This window comes from Sminthopsis crassicaudata, chromosome 5 (genome assembly GCF_048593235.1).
Source record: "Sminthopsis crassicaudata isolate SCR6 chromosome 5, ASM4859323v1, whole genome shotgun sequence".
Lineage (NCBI taxonomy): Eukaryota > Metazoa > Chordata > Mammalia > Dasyuromorphia > Dasyuridae > Sminthopsis > Sminthopsis crassicaudata.
Window position 1 is genome coordinate 201820600 of NC_133621.1, and position 9651 is coordinate 201830250.

At 33.3% G+C, this 9651-nt stretch overlaps 1 protein-coding gene across 2 annotated transcripts in view; it reads left to right on the forward strand.

Annotated features, from left to right (window-relative positions):
• DBX2 (developing brain homeobox 2) overlaps nt 1–1320 on the forward strand; it is a 45978-nt gene extending 44658 nt beyond the window's left edge. For both annotated transcript variants that reach the window (XM_074267202.1, XM_074267203.1), the window contains one exon: nt 749–1320. In XM_074267202.1, coding sequence (XP_074123303.1) covers nt 749–1075 — 327 coding nt within the window. In that variant the 3' untranslated portion in view covers nt 1076–1320. The remainder of the gene's footprint in view (nt 1–748) is intronic.
• Nucleotides 1321–9651: the final 8331 nt, after the last annotated feature.

Genomic DNA, 9651 nt, shown 5'->3' on the forward strand with positions numbered 1-9651 from the left:
ATTTCGGTCATGTCCAACTCTCTGTGATCCCATTTGGGGTTTTCTTGGCAAAGATACTGGTTGGCCATTTCCTTTTCCAGCTCATTTTACAAATCAGGAACTGAGGCAAACAGTGATTTTTCCAAAATCACACAGCTTGCAAGTGTTGGAAGTTGAATTTGGACTTAGTTCATCCTGGCTCCAGGGCTTGTCTTTTATGTACTGAGTTATTAGCTGCCCCAAGTAGATTAAATTATTTTCTCAAGATCACATGATAGTAAATGACATAGATGATGGAGTTTGAACACAGGTCTTCTGATGCCAACTCTAATACTTCTTCTTCTGCATCAACATATTTATAATTTATAATACTAGAGACTTGGTAGTGGGAATTAACCTTAATGAATTCCAATTGAATTAGTATAGCTCTTCATAACCTAAAATTATGTATTTTATACATGTGTCTAATTTTCTTTTAGGCTATCTATATCTACATTTCTATCTATCATTTATTTATTTACCTATCTATCTTCAGGGATATGTGCTATGTACACATTTTCCAGATCTTTGTTAGGTACTAATTATATACAATACTGTCTAATATTTTATGAAAAGTATGTGTAAAAAGTCATAAAGTTTAGTAAAAAAAGTTTTATCTGTTCTTTTCAAATCATTTCAAATTAAATCAAATCTTTGGCATAAGTAGAAGAAATAAAATAATTAATTGAAATGTAAGACCATTTACTCGTTCAATTATTTTTACAAATAGGTGAAAATTTGGTTTCAAAATAGAAGAATGAAATGGCGAAACTGCAAAGAAAAAGAAGTACTTTCCAACCAGTATATCAAGGAAGAAGGTTTTCAAGGGAAACAGATTTCAAGATCTACTCTAGGATTTACATCCCCTTGCCCCAGAATATGGAAAGTATCTCAACAGCACTCAAGTTCAAGATGGAAGGAAATTTCATCAGAGCCTCCAGAAAAACTAAACCATGAAAATTCATTGCAGCTACTTCCACAAGCAAATTCCTATCATTCATTGTATTTGTACTCTGAAGTAGACACTAGAGAAAAGGAAATTACTGCAGCCATATGAAAAATAACTCAAAACTATACATTGATTACAAAAGCAGAAATTTTGAATGGATACTCTTTTTAAGCTAACAAACAATACCAATTAGTTTTGTATATTAGCTGTATCTAAGCTCTTAATACCACTGGAAAAAAATGTGAGAACTGTTGTTTTCAGAATTATTTTCCATTTTCTTTTGTTTTGTTGTTCTTATGCTGTTTGTAGTGCTATAGAAATTACAGGGAAATATAAGTGCAAAATGAACCCCACTTTTGGCTTTGTTTTATTTCACTGCTTCACATTTACATATATGTGTGTATGTCTGTACTTATATACTTCAATATTTGTAATTAAATCTATGTGAGGGCTTCCTTTTCCCAATGCAAATCATAATCCAAACTGTAATTTATTAGATTTTCTTTTATAGCTGCTAGAACCAACCTGGTGATGAGCTTCTCATAAATGAGCAAGGTTAATGCATGAACAAAAGACACACATTCAATCACCAGATCCATACTCAAAATCTCCAATTTTGCAGCACCTGCTAAAACTTACTCATCTCAAAAACCTAGGGTCACCTCTACATTAATGTGAGATATTGGAGTAGGACTTTAGTTGCAGTTATATATGTACATCCTCATATATATTTATACAGATACATTCATCTTTATGGCTCTTTATCTATATGTATATAGATTTATATGACTACATGTTTATATAATTGTATACATATACACATACATATAAAAGTACATAGGATAATAGCATCATGGATTAAGAGCTAGAAAAGAGCCTCTTTATTTTATAGATTAGGAAGCTTAAAGTGGGTGTCAATCAACAAACATTTATTAAGTGTTTATTATGAGCCACACATTGAGTTGTGTTCTGAGGATATGAGGACAAAAACATAATCCTTGAACTCAAGGAACTCATTCTTTTTTTTTTTTTTAATAGTTTTTATTTACCAGATATATGCATGGGTAATTTTACAACATTGACAACTGCCAAACCTTTTGTTCTAATTTTCCCCTCCTCCCCCCCCCCCGGCAGATGGCAGGTTGACCAATACATGTTAAAGATGTTAGAGTATAAATTAAATACAATATATGTATACATGTCCAAACAGTTGTTTTGCTGCCCAAAAAGTATGGAACTTTGAAATAGTGTACAATGAGCCTGTGAAGGAAATCCAAAATGCAGTCGGACAAAATTAGAGGGATTGGAAATTCTAGGTAGTGGTTCATAATCATCTCTCAGAGTTCTTTTGCTGGGTGTAGCTGGTTCAGTTCATTACTGCTCTATTGGAACTGATTTGATTCATCTCATTGTTGGAGAGGGCCACGCCCATCAGAATTGATCATCACATAGTATTGTTGTTGAAGTATACAATGATGTCCTGGTCCTGCTCATTTTACTCAGCATCAGTTCATGTAAGTCTCTCCAGGCCTTTCTGAAATCATCCTGCTGGTCATTTCTTACAGAACAATAATGTTCCATAATATTCATATACCACAATTAATTCAGCCATTCTCCAGATGGGCATCCACATAGTTTCCAGTTTCTGGTCACTACAAAGAGGGTTGCCACAAACATTCTTGCACATACAGGTCCTCAAGGAACTCATTCTAAATGGGAAAACAATGTGCAAACAACTATAAACTGAGTAAATGCAAAAAAAATCACTCCAAACACAGTCATCTTATTAACAATAACATGTATAATCCTTAACAAAACAAGTCAGACTGGTCACCTCACTAAGGCCAATGACTAAAAAAAAATCCTCTTTATTGACATGTAGGAAATGGGGGGTCTGGGTAATTTAAAAATGATAATTGGCTATATTAGGAAAAATGGGGTGGCTATCATCATCTTCTCTGACAAAGAATATTAATTGTTTTACAGGACTTATTTACCTCATGTATCATCAAGTTTGTTGTCCCATAGGGAGAGATTTAGCCTCCCCTAATTGCACAAGGACAGTCAAGGAGAGATGACTTCTCTTTTGGGAGGATGGCACCAGGATACGCTGGTTGGCATTTATAGACAAGAAGATGTCCCAGGGGTTAATTGCATGAATAATAATATTTCCTTTCAACCATACACTTAAAGTAACTTGGAGGGAAAACTGCATTTCTGAGCAAAGTGTGTTCAGGCAGATACTAATTTAATTATAAAACTAAATACATCACAGAAATCAATTACATTGTAAAATCAATATTACAGAAATCAAGTACATTATAAAATCAATATTACAGAAATCCAGGGTCATTTTTCACAATGCATAGAAGATACATCTAGAATAAATAAAAGGTAATCCTTAAAGGGAAGGAACAGAGAATGAACAGTCTTAGGAGCTAGGGATTAGAGAAGTGTCTTGAAGAAGGTGAGATTTGAGCTTGGAGGTAATAGTCACTAGATGTTACTGAGAACACTTTGACAGAATGGAAATGCTTGTGGTAGAAAGACCAATTGGAAATTTATTGTAATAACCTAGATATAAAGTGACAAAAACTTGAACCTGGGTGGTTTGGCTATAGAGATAAATGGATTTAGGGGAAATGTTGTAAAGGTACAAGCAACAAGACTTAGTAAAAGATGAGGGGAATTAAATGAGTAGTAAAGGATCACATGAGATTTCTACTCTGAGTGACTGGCAGGATGGTGGTATAGATAGTAAGAGGGAAGTTAAAAAAATGGGAGGGTTGGAAGCACAGGGAAAGGGAGAGATAAAGAATTGTGTTTGGAACATAATAAGTTTGAATTTAAAGGATCCCCAGTTTGAAATGTCCAAGAGGCAGTTGATGTAAAACTGGAGCTCAGGAAAGAGGTTAGAGCTGCATTGAGTTAGTAATTTAAACCATAAGATCTGACAAACTCACCAAACAAGCTATAGAGAGAAGAGAGAAAAGAGAAGAAAGCCATGGACAGATTCTCAGGGGATACTCATTATTATAGGTAGACTCAGCTATAGAGACTGAAAAGCATTCATTGAATTTGAAGGTGAAACAGGAAAGAGTAGTCTCATGAAAACTTAGAACAGAGAGAAAATCCAAGAGAAGATGGGTGATATTAATAGAGGCTGAAGAGATGTCAAGTATGAGGAAAAAGAAGACCATCAGATATGTCGATTAAGAAGTCACTGGCAATTATGGAAAGAAGTTTTACTTGAATGATGTACTAGGAAGCCAGATTCCAATAAGAGTTTAAAAGAAAATGAAAGATGAGACAACCATGGTAAATAGCTTCTCAAGGAATTTAGATACAAAAAAGGAGAACGTAGGGTGAAAATTATTAAGAATGGAAGCAATATTCAATCCTGACTTTTAAAGAAAATAATGGGGAAGATCATATGATATAACTGAGGGTCCAATCTGGTGGAGGAGGTAGGATGGAATAGGTTCATTGGTGCATGTTTTGATAAAAAGAAGGGTGGAAGGGAGGTGAAGGAGGAGCTAGAAAGCAAAACAGTTGAGTGATGTGAAATAAGAAAGAATGGAGGACTTTCTAGTGTTTGGACTCTTTTTTTTTTTGTAATGTATGAGGCAAGGTCTTCCAGTGAAAGGTGAGGTGACTGTGTAATGGGAGTATTGAGGAAAATAAGTTTGAAATAGCTTGGTGAGATAGTGAATTGATTAGTGAAAAATGTCTTGTTGCAGTTAGGGCCTAATTGAGATTATACAACATTATTGGTAGTGATTTCCCCTGGTTTCATGATTTTCTCCAGTTCCATTTAATAGTTCATGAATTCTGGAGGAAAGGCAGCAGATAGTGTGAATAATCTGAGGATAAGATTATGGGTCAAAGAATCAAATGTAGAAAGTAATGTAAAGTAGAACTGATTTTCTAAAAGACAAGACAAGAATAAAAGGAGAATATAGCTGGTACAAATAACAGAAATTTAAGGGGGAGAGAATTAGAAGTCACATTGAGGATTAAAAAGAGAGTTAATGGTCATAAGGCAGAGGGGAAAATGTAATGATAAAACATTATGCTCAAATAAAGGATTTTAGAGTTCATGAAAATGTTGGTGAAACTTTTGGGTATTGGCAAGATCAAGGATATGATGATTTTTCATCTGGATCCCATCATTTACAGAAACTCCTCTTCCAAGATAAACATAAACTCCATTCATTCTCCCTTAATATCCCCCAACTCTTTGGGCCTTTCCCTTCCAGATCCTCCATTTAAGGAGGGAGCCCCAGGAAACTATCTCATATTTCATAATTGCTCTCCAGGGAGCAACTCTGAAACTTTTACCTTCTCAGTATTTCCTTTCCTTCTAGCCCTTACCTCCTAGATTCTCTAATTAAGGAGAGGGCCCAGGCCTAGGTATAGGAATTCAATATTCCCTAAGTCAGGTATCCTTCCCATCCTATCCTGCTTTTAAAAAAATATTTTATCTTACCCTATAAGATTGTTAAATCCTTAAGAGTAAAGTCTATTCCTAGCACTTATTAAAATTCTTGGCACACAGAAGAGTCTTGCCCCTTAATTTAAGGGTTTTTCTTTTCCTGTGGAACTCTTGGGCTATCCCTGCACTGCATTTTTGTCTTGCGTCTCCTATGATACCATTATATTGGGTTCAGTCTAGAACCTTTCTTTTAAGTACAGCTTAATTTGGAGCCTTGAGCTATATACTACTTCTTCCTCCCCATTCTTGTCTACTTCAGAGTTGCTATAGGATTTTTGTGCAACTCTGGACTGACCTATAATTCCTTGAATGGCTCTCTGTAAAATTTTTCTAATATTTGATTCTTCAGGCAATAGAAAATATTTGATAAGAAATCCAAAATCAAAGCCAAGAAGTCCTAGATTCAAGTTTGTCTTCTAACTGATTATATTATCCTGGGAGGATTATTTAAGCCCAGTCCTCTAGGCTTCTATATAAGATAAAAAGAGAGATGCTCACTTCAGTGATAGAATTTTCTCACCCAAGGGTGAACATTGGAACAAAGGCATGTAATGGATCTTATGGGTAAATAAATGGCTCATGCTTACAGAAGAAATATGATTCATAATGTACTTCATGTTTTTAAAATATGGAATTATCTAGTTTCATAAGAATGCAAAAGAATTAGAAAAAACATTGTGGTTGAGGAGCAATGTCATAAACGAAAACATGTCAGAATATAAAATATTTAACTATCTCTTCATAATCATATATTCACATAATCATAATCCTATATCTTCTCAATAAAATGGTACCAGGACAAAATGAAATTTTTTATTCAGATTTAATCTTGATACAACAAAATGATTTGGTAGTTTTTTTCTCCTGTATATCTCAGAATTTTTTGTAGTCCTTTAAAAATTACAAAAAAAATTAGTTCTATATTCAGAAGGCTTTCATAGAATTTCATGCTGCTATGTAATAAACATTGAGATTGGAGCTTTTTAACAGATTATTTGAAGTTCTTGCTCCACTAATGCTTTATTTATATTCCATCTTGCACTAGGAGGAAATTATATTTGTTGTCTTATATGAAAAAAGAAGATCCCTCCATTTTGCTGGTGACATTCTCCCTTCTCATGTTTTCATAGCATGTTGTTGCAGTAAGGGAGGACTTTCCCTTCCAGAAATGGTATTTTGTAAAAAAAAATTACTTTCCCTTCTCCATTTCAAATTATTCCATATCATGAATGGATGGAGCTTAAAGAAAAAGGTATATGCTGAAGAGCAGATTAATAATCTGATTCTTGTGTATTTCCAGGGGAAAATAGAGGAACAAATTTAAATCTGGTTGCCTCTGTCTGGGATAATTATACAATAAACCATGTTCCTGTAGAAATGAAAAAAAAGAAAGGTGGAGAGTGGTATCTCAGTTTCTAGTTGTTGTTTGAGTTCTGTTTAAAAAAAACATTAATATTAATTTAAATACTGTTAATATTAATTTATTAATAATTATATTAATATACAAAATAATGTAAATGTATAAATAATATAACATAAAATAATATTAATAATAGATCACATATATTTGAAACTTGAGATTCACCTAGGACAGCCAAGTGGCACAGTGAACAGTGTCAGACCTCGAGTCAGGAAGATTAATTTTTTCTGAGTTCAGATCTGGCCTCAAATACTCACTAGCTGTGTAACCTGGTCGCCTCAGTTCCTCACCTGTAAAATGAGTTAGAGAATTGCTCCAATATCTCTGCTAAGAAACTCCAAAGGGGGTCATAAAGCATCAGACATGACTGAAATGGATTTCCATTCCGGTCTTCATGATTCAATGCAAAGTGCTATTTCTAAGACATCAAATTGCCTAAACTTTCTGTAAAAAGTTTTATGAATTTGTCACATGCCCAAGGCTAGTTCTGTGCTATAGTAGTCTTTAGGGACACTCTTAAATCAATCAAACCTCATATTCAATTAGGGATTTGGGCCAATTTGGTTGTGTCTGCTCTTTCCGGAGATAGATACTCTTCCTACTCATTTCAATAGATGGCTGTCACAAATTTAAAATCTTTGTGCCAAATAGTATTGCTGAATTCAGTAAAAAATGTGAATGATTAGGCCATAGCTGTAGAATCATTTGAAGTTCAAACCCGCATAGCATCAAAAAGGTGTTGATAACTTTGAAATGATTTGGATATGTTAAAGAACTATCCCCCAAAGTAACACAGGTAGGAGTTAGTTTATTTCCTCAAAATATCCTTCAAAACACTCCAGTATCCTTATCAAGAAAACCACAAATGGCGTCACAAAAAGTTTGAAATCACCATAAAATGATTAAATGACAAAAAAGAAATACAATATTTCTATCATTATTTTTGAGGAAAAGGTGTAGAACCATATTCAGAGTACTTTAATAAGGATAGCATTTAATTTAATTATTTTTCTTTAATTGTCCCAGTCTAATAGTAGTAATGACACATTATTGACATTGACTTCATTTGTTAGGAATTTTCTATCCGTTGAAAGAAGTGTTAAAAAAAAAATGCTTTATCTCTAAAATAAGAATAAGTTTCTTTTGAGTTCTAAAACTGAGATTCTTATTTTTGAATGGCCAGGGAAAATAATTTACACTCACAAGGTGGCACTATAGTTCTTTGGATTCTTTGTAGGGTAGAAAACTATTTTCAAAATGAATGTCAAAAACCTGACTTCATGATCTGACATTGATAGAACAGTAACAGAAATGCTTGTGGACAAATGTGTGATAAAGGTCCCCAGGGATAAAAGATAGTGGGCTAGGTTCTTTCTAGAAAGGTTTTTTTCTTTAAGTAGAAATTTTTCACTACAAACAGTATTAAATGTAGTTTAGTCCCACAAAGATAAAGTGGAAACTGCGAACTAGGACTTGCATTCTAGGTACCAGCTAAGTTAATTGAAAGTCTCACAAATGACAAGAAGAATAACAAAAGGGACAATGACAACACAAATATTGATCTCCTTAAAGTCCAATCAGTTGTTCTTGGTGAGAGGGTACTTTGGCAAAGTGAGGGAATGGCACTCAATGTGATATACAAGGACTCTGTGTTTTTGTGTTTCTTCAAACTGTAAGGAATTATGAAATTGGCAAAATCATCTATTGAGTTTACATCTTAACCAATGTATCATACCTTTTCCTATGAATATGAACATAAAATACACTTTGATTACTGTCATCAAATTACCAAAGAAATCTAGATGTTTTGTGGACATGATCAATAGGAGAATTTTTTTTGACTATGCATATTTGTTGCAAGAGTTTTCCTTTAACGTGCAACAAAAAAATTGGATTTACACACATATATTGTATCTAGGTTATACTGTAACACATGTAAAATGTAGGGGATTGCCTGTCATCTAGGGGAGGGAGTAAAGGGAGGGAGGGGAAAATTTGGAAAAATGAATACAAGGGATAATGTTATAAAAATTATTCATGCATATATACTGTAATTAAAAAAAATTAAAAATAACCAAAAAAAATTTTTAAAAAGAGTTTTACTTTTCTTTTTCCCAATGAGAGAAGGTAAGAGAAAGAGAAAACATTTTTCCATTAAAAATAAAAAAATTAAAAACAAAATGGTAGAAATTGTGAAACACATTATAGTAGATTTTATAAGTTTATTGCCTACTAAATAGTTAGCCATGACTTTGTGGCTACAATGATAGATCAGAAGCTCTTTGTTTTTCATGGATTGATAAAGAGAGGTCCCATAGTATAAGCATGTACCTCAAAACATCTTAAATAATTAAATTAATGAAATATGATGCACTTGCACCATGACTACAAAATCAGATTGTTACTCATGATTGCATTGATATAACATTGATCCATAAAATGTCCTTGACAATATTTTTAGATAGATTTTGTCATACAAAATGTGTATTATCTCTCATTATGGAACAAAAACTGTTCCTAAAATAGCTATCTAGCAGAGGAGATCAAAATCATGTAGAAACAGGATTATCCCTGTTGTCTTAGCTCCTACTACAATTGTTCAAAGGATGCTTTCATCCCACAGAAGATGAGTAATCTCTTAATGCTTTAATTAAATTACCAAAGCAATTATTTCATCTATCTGTGTAATAATCAATAGAATATTAAACATAAAAGAATAGAATAGCTACTTTTCCCAGAACATTTCCATGTGAATTTCATTGGAAAAGA